The 21820-nt window shown below is 39.2% G+C and overlaps 1 protein-coding gene across 7 annotated transcripts in view; it reads right to left on the bottom strand.

Annotated features, from left to right (window-relative positions):
• The window catches only part of CFAP61 (cilia and flagella associated protein 61), a 163662-nt gene that overhangs the window by 141590 nt on the left and 252 nt on the right, over positions 1–21820 (bottom strand). For 3 of the 7 annotated variants that reach the window (XM_081950243.1, XM_081950248.1, XM_081950249.1), the window contains exons 2-8: positions 19692–19857; positions 19443–19593; positions 17484–17560; positions 12056–12123; positions 10958–11084; positions 1260–1392; positions 517–670 (exon numbers count right to left, since the gene is read on the bottom strand). In XM_081950243.1, the coding sequence (XP_081806369.1) occupies positions 517–670; positions 1260–1392; positions 10958–11084; positions 12056–12123; positions 17484–17560; positions 19443–19593; positions 19692–19849 (868 nt within the window). In that variant the 5' untranslated portion in view covers positions 19850–19857. Of the gene's footprint in view, positions 1–516; positions 671–1259; positions 1393–10957; positions 11085–12055; positions 12124–17483; positions 17561–19442; positions 19594–19691; positions 19858–21310; positions 21529–21820 lie in introns of those variants that run through there. The other 4 variants (XM_081950244.1, XM_081950245.1, XM_081950246.1 and 1 more) reach the window with 4 other exon arrangements.

Genomic DNA, 21820 nt, shown 5'->3' with positions numbered 1-21820 from the left:
GGCCTGATTTGGGCTTTATTTCTGAGGGCCCAAGACAGACATCACACCTGCGTAGAATATATTTGTACCAACAGGGAGAATGGCTAGTCTTTGAAATATGTACCACATTCTTAGGTAGAGTTATAACTGAAAGGCATGTAAACTAGGAGTTATCTGATATAGAGTTACAGTATATTCCACTGAAGCAGGGATCTTCAAAAACTTACAAGGAAATCAGCAGCTGATTTTTAAATCACCCAATGCCTAATAAACAAATTAACTTTTAAGAAATTTAAAAGCTAGCTATTATTAAAAGTGTCAATTAATCTAACACACTTTTTTGTAAAATTTATGTTTTTCCAAAGTTAATATAGCTAGTATTTACTTTTCATACACAGTTTCTTATGCACAGTTTCCTCTATGAAAATTATTACTAATACATTTTAAAGGGTATTATCACCCTGTATTATCACCATGTATTAGCCCAATGTATTTTTTTAGCAATAAGTTAAATTTTCCAAAATATTTTGAGTTCACCTGTAATATTACTTGAAATGCATGGTGGTTTAAGAATATCATCTGGATGTGGTTTGCAAAGTCCATGGAAAAGTCTCAAGTCAAAGCAGTCATGAAGCAGCTGTACATTCACTTCAGAACATATACTCATGAACCCAACTGCTATGCCATTATCCTGAAATATCCATTAAAAATGCTGTTAAGTTTCCCCCCCCACAAAAAAGATGGATTCTTATAAGGTAAGAGAAGATACCATTTAACTTCTTGTACTAAAATTCACGCTTGAAAATTCACAGATGATGTCATCCCAATCCTGGATGCTATCTCCACAAAGATGGAGAAGAACCATATCAGCAGTAAATCTCAACAAGATTATTATCTGACATGTAATATAAATAAAATATAAATAAAAGCCTAGAAGGAAACTGAATTGAAGCTCTGTATAAAAGATAAAACATGATAAATAATCTGTTTTGAGTAAGATGGGATATATTTATGTCTCTACTTTTTTAGGAGTTGTAAAGGACAGTTAATTGAAGTTCTAGAATCCTTCATTTAGAACCCACAGAAGCCCATAGGCAACCTTCTATAGTTAAATCTACTGCCTACATATTGTACAAGATATAAAATGATAGAGAGCAATTTCAATCCTAATCAAACTAGGGGTGAAATATTATAAGATATCTTAAATGAATCCAATTTGTCATTTAAAAAATCAGACAAGTAGTTTATCTAGTAACTCTCTATTACTATCAAATACTTACCTCACAAACTACAGCAAGATTATTTTCATCTTGAGCTTCTATCAGTTCAGCAAGGAAATAGTCTCCATAGGTTTGCCTTAGAGTATCATTATGCCGTGAAAAGATTGGGGTGAGATCATCATGATCTTCTACCCTACAAATGAGATTATCCTTTTAAGAATAACAATAATAATTTAGGATTCTATTTTTGTTTTAAATAATGTAAGTATAATGGATAAACAAAAAACACCAATAAGCGTTAAAAATGGACAATTTGCAAGATAGCATAAAATCTTATGCAGAGATGATGGATGGTTATAGGAGATGCAAACTACTTAATTCATTTTAATGTAAAGGTTTAATAAAATAATATGTAAATTAATATAAGCGACAAGAAAAATGTCTTTCTTCAGCCATTGCTATGTAGTACAAACTCAGCTACCAGTATTTGGATTTACATCATAATATGAGAGAGTTCTGATTTAACAGCAAACATAGCACCAAATCAAAGTCTTTCATTCAGATTACCCATCAACACAACTATTTTTGGTTTATGAACCAATCCACTGGTAGAATTAATAGTCAAAATAACTGCAAATTCCTTTTTAATCGTATGATTAAAATTAATCATATAATTATATATTGAAGGCTACTGGACCAAATAGTATAAAGGTTGTTAAACAATTTTAAAAATGCAAATATAATCTAATACCTGAAATAGGTACCAATTATTATCTAAACATGAGCACATAACCCTAACTCTAAACATGAGCTGTGCTAATTGTCAACACACAAGACAGATTAAATGCAATGCATATTTAAACAAGATTTGGATGGATGGGGTCTCATTTGAACTAGCAACTTAAAATATATCTTTACTTGATTGAGCTACATTTATAATAATGTTTTCCCTTCCAATTATGAAGAATATATTGCATATAAAAGAAATAAATGCTTTACTTTAAGATTCAACAGCAGAAAATTTCTGGAATGAAATATGATATGTTGTGCCTATGTGAAACAACCAGCTGTGATATAAAATAAAAATACAGTTGTAACTGAATACCCCAGAAGTCATTTCTAATTATTATAACAATCTGATTAGAGAAAAAGTGGGTAGTTTCTGAACACATATGTCATAAAGCAAAGAGAAGGCATTAGAAATCTAGGGGATTTTTAAATTTTAACTGATAACAGTATTCTTCTGGCTTAAGTATACATAATTGTGCAGTATAATGAAACATGATTGCAGGAGATATGCCCAATTATTTAAAGATAGATTTATATTGACTTTTCTTGTTTTCAAGCATATGGTCAATGGGAAAGGTGTTTCTTAGAGTACCCTTACTGTAGTATCAGTAGTGCAAGAAGTTTAAAGAAAGATGAGAAATAAAAAGGAAGAAAGACTACATAAAATGAAAAATGGAATATACAAAGGAAGGAAACATAGTTTTCTAAGAAGACTCTTGGCCTGGCCAAGTCAAGGATCATAAAGAAGTAAAGAGTCAGACTAGATGTGAGAGGAACCGGTTGGACAAACATTTTGTTTAAAATTGCTATGAAAACAAGGGTATCCAGAAATCTTCCATATGTCAAACTGTGGCATACCAAAATTATACAAATAAAAACTACAGTTGCAATAACAATACAATTCTAACTGCATATCTTCTGACTTATTCTGCACTAGTCTGAGCATTTTGAAATGGGAAATTTTCTCATATGAAGTCACAAACTAGTTATTAGGCTGTAAATCAATTAGGAAAGTGGAATGTGCAGATTGGTTATAACAAGGAATATAGTTTAGTATCTTAGCTTTGCTTATTAAACAATTCAGGATTTCCAATTTATAAATGTACATGTATATATACACATATGTATACATGTATCTAAATACACATACTCACAGTATCTATGTGCTACTTACTACAGTAAAATTCAGATATATGGTACCACATTGATATAACTTAGTAGTGATCATTTTCACATACCGAAGCATGTACACCACATTCTGTAATTGCATATAATATTTAGAAAAATATGTACTACAAGATATGTGTGCATTTCTTGAGCTATCAAGTAATGATATGTTTTCTCTGAACCATATGCTATTATATATTATAATTACTATTTATTAGAAGTTGGAAATCCTTGTGATCCTGAAAGTGGCTTGACAGACTTTCTACAGAAATGTGTTGGGCCCTTTTTTGAATCACTAAAGCAGCTGCATCTTTTTCCAGGCTTGCACAGCTGCTTCAGGATCTGTTCCCAGTTATCTCCACATATTGTGTGAACATGCCCTTGGAAAAGTTTCTAAAGCAGCTGTGAGAACATGGAAAGAGACATCACTGTTTAATCAGGAAAAAAGCACACACTCCTCATTCCCAAAAAACTCTTTAGATGAATTTGCAAGCTGTAATACTAGTCAGACAAGATTAAACATGAATTATATTATAAAAGAATACCCTGCCATTACTATTATTTTTTTAAAAGGAATAAAATATGGAAAAATGGAATACCTTGCCATGTTATGTACATTATATTCAATATGAAATACCTGCCTTTTCATGACTCCGTAACTCTCATAGTGCTGGCAAACTAAATATTGGCTTCTCTTTTCTGACAGATTCCATGCTTCTTTTATCAAAAGACTAAATAGTTCTCACTTGTTTCAATAGGAATCCATCCAGTTTATTGGAAAAATATAGTCTTACAGTATATAACATATGGCCCAGCCTTTGGAATAGGTGAGAGGTGAGATCAGCTCCCACCTTCCTGGCCTTCAGGAAGAGCCTTAAAACCTGGCTCTGCCGGCTGGCCTGGGGTACTGATAGGGATGCTTTATGCTGAGAGTGGCTGATAGGGTAAGAGAAGATCTCCACCTCGATGCTGCCTGTTGTCTTGGTTTTTAGTCTTCATTTAATCTTTTGTAATTTTAATCATTTTGTACTGTCCTTTTATCATCATGTAAGCCACTCAGAATTGCTGCAAAAGTGAGATGGGTGGCATATATTGTAAATTTAATAATAAATAAATAAATACCATGGACTTACTTTCTTCATATTTAGCAATAATGCATTTTGTACTTTTCTTAGAGTATGAAATAAACAATTCAGGTTTTACAGGTTTTTGAAGCATCCTCAGTTTTGCTAACTCCTCCCATGAAGTGAAGAATATTTCAGCATTTAAAAAATAAAGTTCTGTCATGTCTGACAGCTATCAATAATAGTAATTAAGCAACAATAGACTCTCAGATCCAGGGCCACATAAAAATGCACTCCCAAAGATATTCTATGATATCTATAGGATAATCTACTATTAAAAATATATATTTCCATAGATAGAACATAGAAGAATGGGATGAGATTTGATTCAGATTGATGATTGATTTTATGAGCTCCTTTGGACAAACCTCCACAAAGCTTCCTAGATAACATTTGAGTTGATTTCTGGTCTATTATTATTATTCACCCATATCACAACAAATGCTTGATGAAATAATATATTTTTTTACCAACACATATTATTTCATCAGGTATTTGGGTTTTTGGATAACAATTATTGTTTCAATTATTTGAATGTAAATTGTTTTTTCTTGTCAAAGTAGAAATTGCTAGTTGCAAATACTACTAGTGTTTATATATTTGTATATTTTCTTTTATATAAAGCACACATGTGTTTAGATGTACATAAGTACTATTTGCATAACTGGCCATAGGCTTCCTGAAATATATTTGTATACATATTGTAAAATTAACTATACTTTTTTCAAAAAATAAAGCAAGCTATAATAGTAAGTTACACATAGGATGGCAAGTGTAGTCACGTCTTGCTAAGAGTGATTTATGTTTTTCTAGCTGGTGATTGTAAAAAGTTTCAAATACCTTAGACACTGGATTTTTGGGCAGAAATCTTTAAATAAGCCAAAGGTCCTTCAAAGATTAAAGGTTTAAATTAGCCAGCCTTTATTCATTCATTATATTGCTTACCTGTTCCACTAATTATTTTATAAGAGAACTAAAAAAGCTGGATTTTTCTTTCTGGTTGTCTCTGTCTTTTTGTTTTGCTAACCCCAACTTCACTAAATGCTGTACACTAACAAACCCAAGATCTATTTTAAAAGGTCTATGATGACCTCTGGTGGTCAATTAATGACTGGTTACTCCCAACTCATTTACTACCTATCAGAATGTGAAGAAACCCATATAATTAAATGATTTATTTTAGGAAACAAACTATATGGCGTAAGCATGTGAAGTTGATAAATGTGATAGTAATGCAATTTTCTTCTTTCTTTCAATATTAAATGCCTTTTAAATATGTTTCAAAGTAGAGATATGAGAGGACACTTGCACATTTAGCCAGTTACCATAGAAAGTAAACAAGCATGTCAGTGCTGTCATTTCAAATTGCTTTTGAGAGAATGTTTCCCTTCCTTCAACAACAAATTATATTAGTTTCATGATCATCATCACAAAGTTAGTAACTAGTGTTAGTTACTAGCATCAGCTGTAATGGTTTCCACCAAGGTCCTCTGTTCCAGCCGCAGCGTGTGAAAGGTTCCAGGAGCTTCCACCAAGCAGAGCTGCGGAGCAAACAGGTCCGTCCGACCTGTCCAAAGAACACCTTCCGACTGAACTGCGCAGGTCAGGCAGAGCTACCAAAAAGCCCGCCTACCTGCGTGACTACGTAACCAGTCGGATTACTCCATCTAAGAGGGGAGGGGTGTTAGATACTAGCATCAGCTATAATGGTTTCCACCAAGGTCCTCTGTTCCGGCGGGAACAGAGGTTTAATCTCATTGGTCGAAGGGTCTGACAGCTCCCTATAAAAGGGCTGCTGTCAAACTCAATCTTCGCTGGATTGTACATAGTTGCTACTGACTCAATAAAGAGCTGTTGTTGCTGTTAGCCTGTGTGTGCCTTTCCATTACCCGATCTAACACTGGCGACGAAGGTGGGATTGGAAGGCAACTAGGCGAACCAAAAAGAGCGGGGCAATCTAGCAAGTAAATCCAGCCCGGAGCTCAGTGCGGCTTCGAGCAGCCATTTTTGAGCGGCAAACTCAAAACGCCATCAGAACACAAAATGGCCATGCATACCCCACCGACTCCGTATGACCCAGTCACCGAGCACTGGGACTTGTATATGCTGAGGTTCGACTGCTTCCTCAAAGCCAACGACCTCTTGGGCCTGTCTGAAGGCCGCAAGAAGAACACATTCCTCGGTTACTGTGGACAGGAAGTGTTTGAAACTGCCAAAGACCTGTCAGAACCAACGCCACTACAATCGGTCGCTTGGTCCATGCTCCAGCAGATGCTGAGGACTCACTATGCTCCCAAGCTGTCTAAGCACTTCCGCCAGCATGAATTTAATATTCGCAACCAGAAGGAGGGCGAATGAATCAGCGAGTACTTTGCGGAGCTACGAAAGGCCGCAGCGTACTGCGAGTTCTGAGACCCTGATGAGCTTATTCTTGACCACATCATATGCAGTGTGGGGGACATTAATTTACAGAGGAGGTTACTCGCCAAATCTAACCTCACTCTACAAATTGCCTTGGACGAAGCCAGGGCATCTGAATCGGCCGTCAAGTCAACAGAAACCCTGCAGCGCCAAAGCACTCCACAAGACGCGCAAAAGAACACATGCATTCATCGCGAGGCTGCAGAGGCTGAGAGCTCAGAAGGTGAAGAAGATGACAGCTGCTGCATGCGCAGTAGCTGCACAAAGCCAGCGCGCAAATTCGAACAGCATTTCCCACCTTGCACTAGCTGCGGAGGAGACCATGCCCGATCGGGTTGCCATTTCCGCAACGCTACCTGCCAGCGTTGCGAGCGAAAGGGGCACATTGCCAAAGTTTGCAGAAGCGAGCACCTCACGACGACCTGACAGCCAAGAAGCCGATCCAACTGCCAGCAAATGCCCAACCAAGGGGCATGGCAGAAGCCACCATGGCTCTCAGAGGGTGACACCAGAGTCACCTACCATACCTCAATTGGCCAAGTCTGCACTAAGCGGCCAAAAAAGCTGAAGGTCATAGTCCTCATCGAGGGCTCTCCATGCGAGATGGAGGTTGACGCGGGGTCATCACTGACCATCATGCTGTGGTCTACACTTAAGCGGGCTATCCCTAGCCTGAAGAAGAAGCATCTATGCGCCCCTGACACCCGCCTTCGTGATTACCAGGGGAACCAAGTCCCCATCGTGGGCCAGGGCACCTTCCGGGTGCAATTCAAGAAGTACAGCGGCCAGCTCCCAGTGACAGTGGTCAGCAGTGACCTGCAGAGCCTCCTGGGGCTTGACTGGTTCGAAGCCCTGGGCCTAGAAGTGACCGATATCAACGCCTTGAAAGACGAGAGCGCTGAAGTGATTTTTAAGGAGTTTGAGGACGCCTTCGGCACCAGTGTGTAAGTACGTGGGGACTGCAATCTCTTTTAATTGGACCCCAACATAACCCAATACGGCTAAAACCCAGGAGAGTACCTTTCGCTCTCCACCTAAAAATTGATCTGGAAATTGACAAGCTCGTAGGCCAGAGAATCCTAGAGCTGGTTGACCATGCATGCTGGGAGACCCCTACAGTGACACCTGTCAAATCTGATGAGTCTCTCCGCATCTGCGCGGACTACAAATGCACAATCAATAAAGCCCTGCAACAAAACACTTACCCTGTACCCATTGTACAGCACCTTCTACATTCTCTAGGCCCTGGCAAAGTATTCGCTAAATTGGAATGGTACAGGCATGCCAACAATTGCCTGTAGATGGCGCTACAGCGGAGGCCCAAATCATTGTGACACACAGGGGTGCATTCAAATGTCACCGCCTGCAATTTGGAGTTAGTATCGCCCCTGGACTGTTCCAAAGCGTCATGGAACGGCTTTTGCAGGGGATTCCAGGAGTCGTCCCCTATTTCGATGATATCTTGGTATCGGCTGCAAATGAAGCACAACTTTTCAAACGTTTACGAACTGTTTTGGCTAGAATTAGAGACAAGGGCCTCCGTCTCAAAAAAGAAAAATGCCAAATTAACGTGCCAAGGGTTGAATTCTTAGGGTACCTAATCGATGGCTCTGGGATTCACCCAACCACGAAAAAAATAAAAGCGATTCAGGACGCCCCTACACCATGCAATCAAAACGAGCTACAGGCGTTCCTCGGGCTCCTTAATTTCTACAGCGTCTTTCTTAAACAGAAAGCCACCGTTGCTGAGCCCTTACATCGTCTCCTGGCGAAGAACACGAAGTGGTCCTGGGGCAGAGCCGAGGCTGCCGCATTTGCCGCAGTAAAAAGTCTTCTCTCAGCAGACACGTTCCTGGTGCAGTACAGCCAGACCCTGCCATTGGTGCTGACCTGCGACACTTCCCCGTTTGGCATCGGAGCTGTCCTCAGCCACCGCATGCCCAATGGAACCAAGGCTCCCACAGCCTTTTACTCTAGGACCTTGTCCGCTGCCGAGCCGAACTACAGCCAGCTGGACCATGAGGCTTTGGCTGCAGTGGCTGGAATAAAAGGGTTCCATGAGTACCTATGTGGCCGTGATTTCGAACTAATTACGGACCATAAACTGCTGCTGGGCTTGCTGGCTGGGGACCGACCTACTCTTGTGTCATTATCACTGTGGGTGACCAGATGGACCATTTTTTTAGCTGCCTACTCCTACTGCCTCATCCACCGACCAGGTGCAACTTTGGGGCACGCCAAGACTTTGAGCCGCTGCCCACTACCAGAACTTCTTGCCGACCCTACCCCCGAGACGCCAGTCCTCCTCATTGACTGCCTTGAGACTGTTCCTTCTCGTCCAGTGACGTTGCCCGCCACTCTGCAAAGGACTCCACCATCAAACAAATTTTGAACTGGGTATGGAGGGGGTGCCCCAAGGGGCCTGTTGGGTCTGATTTCAAAATGTACTTTTGCAAGCATCTTTGGCCAGGAGTTACGTGTGGTGGCCTAACATGGACAGGGAGATCAAAGAATGGGTGGCTACCTGCACACCGTGCCAGGAGTCCAGACCCCCAGAGGTGCCCGCTAAGGAATGGGAGTGACCTCAAGCACCGTGGTCTAGGGTGCACATTGATTTTGCTGGCCCAGTTCCTCGTAGTTGTGGACGCCTACTCGAAATGGCTAGAGGTAGTCCTCTACTATGACAGAAGGTACTACAGAGACTTTTCTCCACACACGGCCTGCCCGACGTCTTGGTTTCTGACAACGGGCCCCAATTCACGGCCATGCAATTCGAGACCTTCTTAGCAGCACAGGGAATCAGACATGCTCTGGTTGCGCCATTCCATCCAGCCCCCAATGGTCAGGCAGAGAGAATGGTGAGATCTGCAAAAGAGGCCCTCTCTAGGATGGGCCCCGGAGATTGGCAAACACGGGTTGACCATTATTTGCTAATTCACCACATCACACCCAGCGCCACTTCAGGGAGAAGCCCCTCCGAGCTTCTCATGGGTCGCCGGCTAAGGTCTCACTTAAACTGGCTATACCCAAACTATTCTGCCACATCGCCCCCTGACTCCACAAGCAAAATTTGGAACTTTAGCGTCAGAGATTCAGTTAATGCCCACAACTATGCTGTGGCCACCTCTCCAACTCTTAGACAACCAGAGGTAACTTCTGCACGAGTTAGCCAAATCCCTACCCAAACGGAGCAAGAACTCACTCCATCTACAGGCAGCTCAAGCTCAAGGGTACCCGGGAACTTATCTGGTTGTGTTGCAGGCCTGCAGTGAGCTCTGAGCGAACCAGCTCTAGAAGCTCCAGCCGCAGCGTGTGAAAGGTTCCAGGAGCTTCCACCAAGCAGAGCTGCGGAGCAAACAGGTCCGTCTGACCTGTCCAAAGAACACCCTCCGACTGAACTGCGCAGGTCAGGCAGAGCTACCAAAAAGCCTGCCTACCTGCATGACTACGTAACCAGTTGGATTACTCCATCTAAGAGGGGAGGGGTGTTAGATACTAGCATCAGCTATAATGGTTTCCACCAAGGTCCTCTGTTCCGGCGGGAACAGAGGTTTAATCTCATTGGTCGAAGGGTCTGACAGCTCCCTATAAAAGGGCTGCTGTCAGACTCAACCTTCGCTGGATTGTACATTGTTGCTACTGACTTAATAAAGAGCTGTTGTTACCGTTAGCCTGTGTGTGCCTTTCCATTACCCGATCTAACAACTAGCATGTCAGAGACGTTTTTCTCTTCACAAGTACAAATTCTGTAAGATAAATCAATTCTCATGTAGAAAAGCCATTCCAGTGAATCAGGTAAGAATCACATAAAAATTAGGTATTATATACTATATGAAAATCCTGCAGTAGCCCAAAATCCAAACATTAAAATAGTAAATACTGACAGCATAATAATTTCATAGTTATTATAAAAAAAAATTCATATTACAATTTTATAACTAAATTGAGTACCAGGGGACTCTGGTCATTACTGAATTAAAACTAAGATTCAATATTAGGTCCATTCTCAGCCATGGAAATTCATTCTCTCAGCTCAAGAAATGTGGCAGGAATTTTGTAGGGAAGAATTGGAATGGAATCATACAAATAAGCCAAACAAATAAATACATTAATGAAACAAGAGCAAAAATGCACATTGGAATAGAATGTCATAAAAGGTGCATAAATGCATTAAGGATGATTATGGAACATTGAAAGACACAAATGAAAACACTAACAAAAGATTAGTTCTCTCTCACACATAATGCAGGATATTACCTGGCACAGCGAATATACAACTGGGGACAATAGCGATGCCTGTGTGACACATGGAGGCAATATTCCATAATCAGAGTTGAATTAATAGGATTCCTCATGGGTTCAAAAGCTACTGCCAAATCTATACCTGAAGACAACAAACATGTAGTAAAGGTAACTCACAGACTGCATTGATTCTTCAGCTAAACTTCATTAAATATTGTTTCTAATGTCTGGTATTAAAATTATTATTAATTTAAGTGTTTAAATAAAGAGTGTTGTCCCAATATCCCACCTGCATCTCCTCAGCACTTAGATTATCACACTACTAAAATTCAAAGGCAAAAATCAAAACCAAGTATTTGAATGGGAGCAAGAGCCCCTCAGCAGCATCTAACTCCGATTCCTGTTCTTCAAATGCTGAAAAAAAACGTTCCCCCTGTAACTTAAACCCTTCTTCTGGTAATGTGGTTTACAGTCATCTGGGAAATCAGGAGGTTAAATTGCAATTCCCATTCTTGTTATTTACTAAGAGAGGAAGCAAAAATTATAAACCAGTAATGGTTAGGTGATTCATTGAATTATTGTCATCCATTCTTATTTTTGTACTTATTAATATCAAAAGCCAGTAAACAAAATAGATTACTACAAACAGCAGACAGCATTTCAACAAAATCCCTAATAAAAATAGGAATACATTTCAAATACATCCTAATTCCATTGTATTTTTATTATTCTTTTTGATAACAGGATTTATTCTTATTATATACTGTTGTATATAATTCTGTTGTAGTATACATTTCCCTCATGCCCTTAATTGAATACATTTTTATTACTTTGTTATTTTTTCCAGCTAGATTCTTAGTGCCAAACATTGCCAATGCACGTTCAAGATCAATAGCTCGTTTGCTTTTAGCGTTCCAAATGTAATTGATCACATGACAGAATAATTATCTAGCACATGGAAAGTTCTGATGAATCTGTTTGTTCTGATACTAACAAAGGTAGTGAATAATAGAGATAGCACTTGAGTCTGCTGCTGATTTCTTAAAATTGCATTGGATCAATGAAAAGGGAGAAAGGTTTTAGGAGCCATAAAGAACTTAAACAAATCCTTACCTAAGTCCTCTTGAAATGGTATGAAGAGAAATACGAAATGTAATTCTGGTACAGTTTTAAAAACAGTCCTGTGAACAATATTGTATTTTATTTATTTTCTGTTTATTTTAGGTAAACAAATTATTGTACACCAAAATAAGAGTCATATTTTAATTTTTTTTACCGAAGTAGAATGATCAGCAAGATAATATGTTCATATAATCTCCACCAAAAATAGATGAATGTTCAGAGCATAGGAATCAAGTGAATATATGAAATAGTGTCAGATAGGCAAGATCACAAATATTTGCAAGATGGGAGCTGCCATTCTAAGTTAAAAGACCAAAAAATAATTTAACTAATTTTCTGGAGAATTCATGCAAGATGTTGCAAGACTTGTATTTTTTTTTTTAAAAAAAAACAAACCTCAGAACATTTTTTTTTATTTTTTACTTTAAATATAAATGGGGAAATGCCTGCAATGAGTGCTGTGTTGCTAATCCCGAGATCAGGCTTGCAACATATGAATGTGGTAAGTAAACTTATTGAACTATGGATTATATATACATGACTACTGTTCTGGTTATGGTTCCATGTCAAGTTCAAGGTCAAGTCTAGATCAACAGATTTTTTTTATAACAGATCTTCCACGTTATATAAAGCTATGCCCAGTTTACTGAGAACATTTCAGGAAGAGAGCTATGTTAATGGGGGAGGGATAACCAAAATTCAAAAGAGGCAACTCCTTTTAAACTAATTCATTTTTTATTTTAAGGCATAAATTTAAGCTTTGTGATGAACTGAGATGTAGCTCATGAAAGATTATGCCTTAACCTTAATGCCTTAAACATAAAATAAAAATGGCTTAGTCTTACAGTTGGCACCGTAAGAATCCTTCCAATTTTTGGTCAGCCTACTGAGAAGTGCCAACTTTTTATATTAGTAAACATTTTTGAAAATAACTACGTGTGTGTGTGTGTGTGTGTGTGTGTGTATGTATATATATGTATATGTATATGTATTGTGTCACAACCCCTGGTATATGTCCAAATATGGGACATATCCCTTTTCTCTCTTTCAGCTCACCCTAGGAGCCATTCAGGCAGAAAGCCATTTTTTTAATGTTGCCTTTGTTACATTTGTGTTGCATTTGTGCTGATAAATAAATAAAGGGAGACTAGTATAGATCTATTTCAAGCTATCGATGGTGCCATCGATATAGTTTACTTGGACTTTAGTAAGGCATTTGATAAGGTAGACCATAACCTACTACTAGATAAAGTAGAACAGCGATGGCGAACCTTTTTTGGCTCGCTTGCCACAAGTGGGGGGAGCGCAGGGGGGTCGTGTGCAGGCGTGCTGCACCCATAATGCAATGCGCGACCCCCCCCAGTGCGCAGGCGTGCACAACAGGCGCGACCCCCGCACTTTACATGCTTTTTTCATCCTCCCATGCTCCAGAGGCTTTATAGAAGCCTAGGGAGGGAGAAAAGAGCCTCCCCCCCCCCGAGGCCCTCCGGAGGCTTCAGAGACCATCCGGAGGCTTTTCTGAAGCCTTCGGAAAGCTTAAAATGACCCTCCGAGCAAACCGGAAGTGACTTCCGGTTTGCTCGGAGGGTCGTTTTAAGCGTTCCGAAGGCTTCAGGGACCCTCTGGAGGCTTCCCTGATGCCTTCAGAGCGCTCAAAACAACCCTCCGCATGCGCGCTGGCCAGCTGACAGGGCAGCACCTCGCGTGCCCTGACAAATGGCTCCGCGTGCCGCGTGTGGCACCCGTGCCATAGGTTCGCCATCACTGAAGTAGAAGAATGTGGGTTAGACAGCATGACCACCAGATGGATCCGTAACTGGCTGACTAACTGCAATCAACATGTAGTCCTCAATGGAACTACATCTACATGGAGCGAAGTATTCAATGGGGTACCCCAAGGCTCTGTTTTAGGCCCAGTACTCTTCAACATCTTCATCAATGATTTGGATGAGGGGATAGATGGGAACTCATCAAATTTGCAGATGACACCAAGCTAGCAGGAATAGCCAACACTCCAGAAGATAGGCTTAAAATACAGAAGGATCTTGACAGACTTGAACATTGGGCGCTACCTAACAAAATGAAATTCAATGGTGAAAAAAGTAAGGTTCTATATTTAGGCAAGAAAAACAAAATGCACAGGTACAGTATATGTTGTACCTTGCTCAATAGTAGTAACTGTGAGAGGGATCTTGGAATCCTAGTGGACAATCATTTAAATATGAGCCAGCAGTGTACTGCAGCTGTCAAAAAAAAAACCAACACAGTTCTAGGCTGCATTAACAGAGGGATAGAATCAAGATTACGTGAAGTGTTAATACCACTTTATAATGCCTTGTTAAGGCCACACTTGGAATACTGCATCCAGTTTTGGTTGCCACGACGTAAAAAAGATGTGGAGACTCTAGAAAGAGTGCAGAGAAGAGCAACAAAGATGATTAGGGGATTGGAGGCTAAAACACATAAAGAACGCTTGCTGGAACTGGATATTTCTAGTTTGATGAAAAGAAGGATTAGGGGTGACATGATAGCAGTGTTCCAATATTTCAGAGGCTTCCACATAGAAGAAAGAGTCAAGCTATTCTCCAAAGCACCTGAGGGCAGGACAAGAAGCAATGGGTGGAAACTAATCAAGGAAAGAAGCAATTTAGAACGAAGGAGAAATTTCCTGACAGTTAGAACAATTAATCAGTGTAATTGATTAGAGATTGAACAGAGATCCTACCTAGGAAATTGCCAGATAACAGAGGAACGAGCCTGTTAATTGTTTAATGGTCAAAGAAACTTAAGCAGGCCCCTCCCCAATGGATCTAGCAGTTAAAAATGGTGAGTTGAAAGTTTGTACTTCTGTTAATGAAGCCTTATAATATACTGTGTGCACAATTATTAGGCAAACTGAATTTTGGAGGACTAATCTTATTATTGAACAACTACAGTGCTCTCGGTCAATCCAAAATGTTAATAAATCCCAAACCTGAGTATTTAAGAAAGAAAAAGTGAGGTTATGGCTTTCTTAGGAGAATATCTATCTGTGCACAATTATTGGGCAACTATTAGTGTGCAGCAGTGGTGGGTTGCACGTGGTACGCCCCGGTACGGGCGTACCGGAGCCTGCCTGGAGCACCGGGTACCGTTCTGGTACGGTGCTCTGGAGGGCCCACCTGCCCGCCCGCACTCCTTACCTGTCTTTAAAGTTTGGCGCTTCCGCGCAAGTGCACAGCGCATACAGCGCCTGTGTGACACTCCACCGAGCAGCTGGAATGTCGCGGTGGTTTGTGGAGGCGTTGCTGGATGGTAAGATGCATGCGCGCACCACACATGTTCATGTGGAGGACGCACCCCCCATTTTTTCCATGCTTTTTTCGCCCTGCTCAGGCTCCAGAGGCTTTATAGGACCCTGGGGAGGGCGAAAACAGCCTCCCCCACCCTCCCAGAAGTCACTTCCGTTTTGCTCGTAAGGCCGTTTTTACTCCTCTGGAGCCTTCAGGGACCTTCAGGAGGCTTCCCTGAAGGCTCTGGAGGACTAAAAACAGCCCTACGAGCAAAACAGAAGTCACTTCTGGTTTGTCAGTTGGGTCGTTTTTTGTCCTCCAGAGCATTCAGGGAAGCCTCCGGAAGCTCTGGAGGGCTTAAACCGGCCCTACAAGCAAAATGGAAGTCCGTTCCTGAACTTACGATTTGCCCATAGGGCCGTTTTTTTGCGCTTCGGAGGCTTCAGGGAAGCTCCTGAAGCCTCCAGAGGGCCTCCGGGGGGGCAGGGGAGGCTGTTTTCACCCTCCCCAGGCTCCTATAAAGCCTGTGGAGCCTGGGGAGGGCAGAAAATGGCTTTAAAAATGGCTGAACTCAGCTGGCCAGCATGCCCTAGGTTCGCCATTCTGGTTATAGAGTACTCCTGGGGACTGGGGGGGTATAAAATTGAGTACAAAATGGGCCGTATTTTGCTCATTTCTGCCCTCCCCAACCCCAGGAGCTCTCTAAAAGCTTCCCAGAGGCTATGCACGGCCATTTTGGTGATGGGGAAGGGGTTTTGGGAGACAAAAAATGCTGTATTCTGTGTATAAGATGCACCCAGATTTTCAGCCTCTTTTCTGAGGGAAAAAGGTACTCCGAAAAATATGGTACCTTGATGCATGTGATAGAGCATTGTCCTGCATAAAAATCAGACTTCTTAAAAGATGCAGACTTTTTCCTGTACCACTGCTTGAAAAAAGTGTCTTCTACAAACTGGCAATAGGTTTGGGAGTCAATTATGAGCCTATCTGCAACCCAAAAAGGTCCAGGTAGCTCATCTTTCATAATACCAGCCCATACCAGTATCCCACCTCCACCTTGCTGGCATTTGAGTCAAGTGGAGCTCTTGCTGGCGTTTTGAGTTAAGTGGAGCTCTGTGCCAGTTACTGATCCAGCCACGGGCCCATCCATCTGGTCCATCAAGAGTCACTCTCATCCAATCAGTCCATAAAACCTTTGAAAAATCTGTCTTCAGATATTTCTTGGCCCAATCTTGCCGTTTCAACTTATGTGTCTTGTTAGGGGTGGTCGGATTTCAGCCTTCCTTACCTTGGCCATATCTCTGAGCACTGAATATCTTGTACTTCTGGTCACTACAGGTAGGTTGCACTTCTGAAATACGGCAGCACTTGAGGATAATGAGTTCCTGGTAATTTCATGTTTGATTCTTCTCAAATCTTTGGCAGTTAAGGTGCGCCTTTTTTTCTCAGCATGTTTCTGGCAACCCTGTTGACTATTTGCAACAAAATGTTTGACGGTCCTGTGATCACGCCCCAATAGCCTAGCAATTTCAAGAGTGCTGCATCCCTGTGAAAGACTTGTTATAATTTTTGACTTTTCAGTTAAATCTCTTTTTTAGTCCATTTTGCCTGAGGAAAACAAGCTGCTAATAATTATGCATACCTTGATATAGGGTATTGATCTCCTTAGTCCACACTCTCCCTCATTACACAAATAGACATCACCTGATGTGCTTATATCCACTAAGCATTTAAGTTTATACAGCTTGGAGGTGGAAAATATGCATACAAAGGATGATATGGTCAAAATACTCAGTTGCCTAATAATTATGCACATGGTATAGAGTAGCTGTAGTTCATCTAATTGTATTTCCTATTTGGTTTACCAGGAAAGCTAACAAAAAGATACCCAAATATCTGGTATACATCAAATAAATACATACATACATTCAACAAGGGCTGACAATTGCTTTGCAAATACCCAATAAACAGAAATACACATTGACATATTATTAATTTGAAAGAGAACTACACTGCAATTCCCTTCTTTGAATAAGCTTTGCAATCTTTCAAAATGCAACTGCTAAACCGAAATGTATTAGAATTCAATGTCAAGGACAGGTTGAATCTTAAAATTCCCATACAGAATTTTCACAAAATTCACTTACTTCATAATTTCATGACAACAATTGACTGCATATTCATCAGTTGCTACAAATAGATGCATGAATAGTGTATTTAAAGGCTGTGAATAAAAAAAGTTACAAACTTAATAAAAACATTTCATTTTAATAAAATAACGTTAGTTTTGTTCTTGTAAAAATGAATGCAACACTGCAACAAACTACACTAGTATTTTAGTTATGAAAAAAAGTAAAGGATTTTTTTAAAAAGTTCACTATATTTTGTTACCCTTTTCTCAAGTTATTGTATTACCTAGAACTATATGTTGACTTGGGGTAAACAGAAAAACTGACTGACTGACTGTATGCATGTATGTATGCATGTATATATCATGCTGTTCCCTTTCTGCATAAACATTTTACACATAGCACTGAAAAGGAGTAATAAATAATAAGCCAACCCCCCCCCCCAAGATCTTAGATAAGAAAAAGAAATATAAATCTAATTTAATGAACATTGTTCATACCTTTCATATCATTCATACCTTTCTAACCTTGCAGGCTGCATTCTTGTTTCCACCATCTCATAGAGATAGATGGCCTTTTGTTCTTTAAACTCTCTTTGAGCATCTGATTAACTCTGTCCATTCATGACTTCTTCAGCTTTCACCCTCCCTCTTGATCTACTGTTTTACAACTGTGATAATTGGCTTATTTGTAATCTATTCCTTTTCTAGTGACCCCTAGCATGGAATTTGTTTTCTTTATGCACACTGTGCAGATGATCTGAACTATCACTCTGATAAACATAACTTGAAAAATGCTAACATTGAATTGCATTTGTTGTTTATTGACCCAGTCACCAAGCTTGTGATGTTTCTTTTGAGATTTTTTTACAATCCATTTGGTTTTTGCTACTATATCTGAGAAAAATTTGTGTCATCTGTAAATTTTATTTCCTTATTAGATGTGCAGAATTCTCAATCATTTATGAACAACTGAATAATGCTGGGACCCAAATACTTGCAGGATACCATTTCTTACCTTCTTATTCGATTACACATATTGCCCATTTATTTTCCAACTAACTTTCATCTCTATATTCATGATTCAACTCTATTCACCAACATGTTCTCTTAAAATCAAAAGAAATGTCTTTCTTATATCCATACATTTCTTAAGTACACAATAAAGAACAATAATCTGGTCTACACATCAACTGTCCCAAAATAAAGCTATGCTATATTTCCGAGATCTAGTTCACTATCACTTCTTCTACCCCTTCAATCAGAATGCTACAAAAAACACTTACCAGACTAATTCCACTATAGTTTTTGTACTCATGCTTGCTACATTTCCCATTGGAAAAAGAAACATAATGGTTTCCTTCTTATACTGAAACACTCCATAATTATTATAAACTCCATAAACTATTTATAATTCAAAATATCCACTTATATTTGTCTGTGTGCAGCTATTTCGCATTTCAATGTCATCAATGCATTTATTATTGTTGACATTATTTTTGTGGACACTAACAGAGGTTTTGTCTTGCCTCTGGAGAATACGGGTAATTTTGTTAACTCTGGGAAAAGTTATTCACTCTCTCACATCTCTTCTTGAAGATTGCCCTCATCCTTTCTTTAGAATTTATATTTGGAAAAATTAAGTGTTAAAGGTGAGATATATGACACTTGGGAAAAAACCTTCGGATTTTTTAATAGCCAGAGCCAAATCTACACATTACTAATTATAAATAAATATGGACAAAAAAAGTATGTGGTCTTATTCTGTCTGTCAAACAAAGCTAACAATACTTGGGATTAGACTCCAGAAGACAAGGGTATAAAATCAATGAATACTAGCAAATAAAGTCATTTTTTCATGTTTTCTTGTAATTAAAAATAAAAATAGAATAAAATGTAATAAGCCTTTATTCCTCTGAGAACATACAAAAATGAATTAGAGTTAGAATTTTTGAGTGAAAAAAATTCCCATACTTACTGTACACTTTGTCTCAGGATAGTTTTGTTTCATATATGTTTCCCAATTAGCTTCATCAACAATACCCCAGTTAGGATAATCCAAAAATGCAGCATGAGCAACACTTACATTTTTGTCATTAATCACAGTCACTGCAAGATTAGTTTTTTCTCTGTAAAATAAATGTTATGTTTTTGAAGTGAAATTAGTAAAAGAGAATTCAATTTATTTATTTTATATATGAGAAGGTATTATAATGGTGTTACTTACAAAAGATATATGACATTAATCCTGCCAAACAATCTTTCTGTGTCATATTTCATAAGATTGATAATATTAGGAATATCATGGGATTCTGTCCTTCTGGAATTTAATACAACTAAAGATGCTGGTGTAGATGAGATTCTTGCAGATGATAAGGAAGACATTGTGCATACTGTAACAAAACAATAACCAAATATTCCACTTGAATAATACTACTTATCATCAAAGATATTACTGAAATGGTTCCAAAATTAATCTCCAGAAATATTTTAAAATCACAGCATTCCTTAAATATTTCAGTCAAGAAATTAAACCTTACGGATGTACATTTAATTTATAATTCAATAGTGCCAATTTCAAAGTAAACTGTGAGCTGAATTTTAGTATGTAACCAGACTACCCATGAACTTTTGGATCATTATTTTAGAGGTATTTCCTTACCAGATTCCTCAATGGCTTCAACAATGGCAGAGTTTGTAATGTACTTCAAAAGTTCTTATGAATTTAGGGAAATAGTCAGATATATCTGTCCTATAAATATCCCAGAATGAACTATATAGCACTTAGCACTTATAGACTTATATACTGCTTCACAGCCCTCTTTAATTGGCTTACAGAGTCAGCATATTGCTCCCAACAATCTGGGTCCTCATTTCACTGACCTCAGAAGGATGGAAGGCTCAGTCAACCCTGAGCTGGTCAGGATCAAACTGCTGGCAGCCAGCAGAATTAGCCTCAACACTGCATTATAACCACTGTACCACCACTGCTGCAAGCTAATTGCACAGTCAAACATCAGTAGTTTACCACAGGAAATGTTTTATGACATTTTGTACTATGACATAAAATGCTTTATGATTTTTATGAATTTTTATGTTATGTTTCAAACAATTTTTCAAATTTCAGTTCTACAGGAATCATGGGTCTTGAATTTTAGATGTATTACGTAAGTTAGCCCATTTGAAGTATTTTGGTTCAAAACTTTTACCATAGGTTTTTCCCAGTTAAATGTTATAGAAATAGGTTAAAGAAGTGTGTAGATAGATATTCCAGGGTTATGGTTAGAGATCTCTGATAAGCAGGATTTATCATATAAAATAATAAAATAGTGGAATCCCATATTTAAATGATAATAGAATAGATCAGAGGTGGGTTTCTGCCAGTTCGCCCTGGATTGGAGGAACTGGTACTGGCGGCAGTGGTGGGAGGCTCTGCCAAACCGCCTAGATGCTTCTGCATATGCGCGCACGAGCGAATTGGTAGTAAAATAAATTGCAACCCACCTGGAATGGATCATACACTTACATAAATTTAAGTAAGTGAAACAACAATAACCAAACAAACTAGCACAGTCTCGTTTGATACTATATATTTAAAACAAGACTCTCAAATTTTGATGGATGTAAAATTAAGAGTGAATTATAGAGACTTTCTAAAGTTTGGTTAGAGTGGCAGAAATTTTTTTGTTAACAGTCATCATCAGGGATAAGTCTTTAGAAATATATTTTAATGTATTGGGGGGAGAGCCAATGTCTTTATCAAACTTGATTCCTTGGTTTGTATTTCTGTAGTTTTCTTGGCGGTAACACACAAGTAAGTTTTTAATTTATTTATTTATATCCTACCTTTGTTATTTACAACTCTGTGAGGTGAGTTGGGTGAGGGAAAGTGCCTGGCCAAAGTCACCCAGCTGGACACTCACAGTCTCCAGCTTTCTAGGCTGGTGCCTTAACCACTAGACCAAACTGACAATTGTTATCTCCTAGGATATATATTTTTGATTTCCCAGACTTAAGCTAATGGTATTCCCTGGAGTATCCCATCGGTATACTGCGAGGTCTAATCTGCCTACCTATTCCAACATTTTGTCTCCTAATCAACTAGCCTAGAGCCCTGTATTGAACAATCATCACTAACTAAACATGTAACTATGGTTCCCATCTCATGATTGACTGGATCCTGCTCCTTGCTTAATACATCCTCTTTTAAAACCAAATTGAGATTTTAATCCAAATATAACAGAATTCTCAAAGCCCACAGAAAAAAGGATTTTTGCAGTGCCAAAATAAACATCCAGGTTGATCATTGCTCTGCTTCTATTCCCCGCCAGTGTCATGGGAATTTCTGGCGAAAAG

Source organism: Natrix helvetica (assembly GCF_964273705.1).
Source record: "Natrix helvetica genome assembly, chromosome: 4".
Taxonomy (NCBI): Eukaryota; Metazoa; Chordata; class Lepidosauria; order Squamata; family Natricidae; genus Natrix; species Natrix helvetica.
The sequence above is the reverse complement of the archived record's forward strand: the minus strand, read 5'-3'. Positions and strand labels throughout refer to the sequence as shown.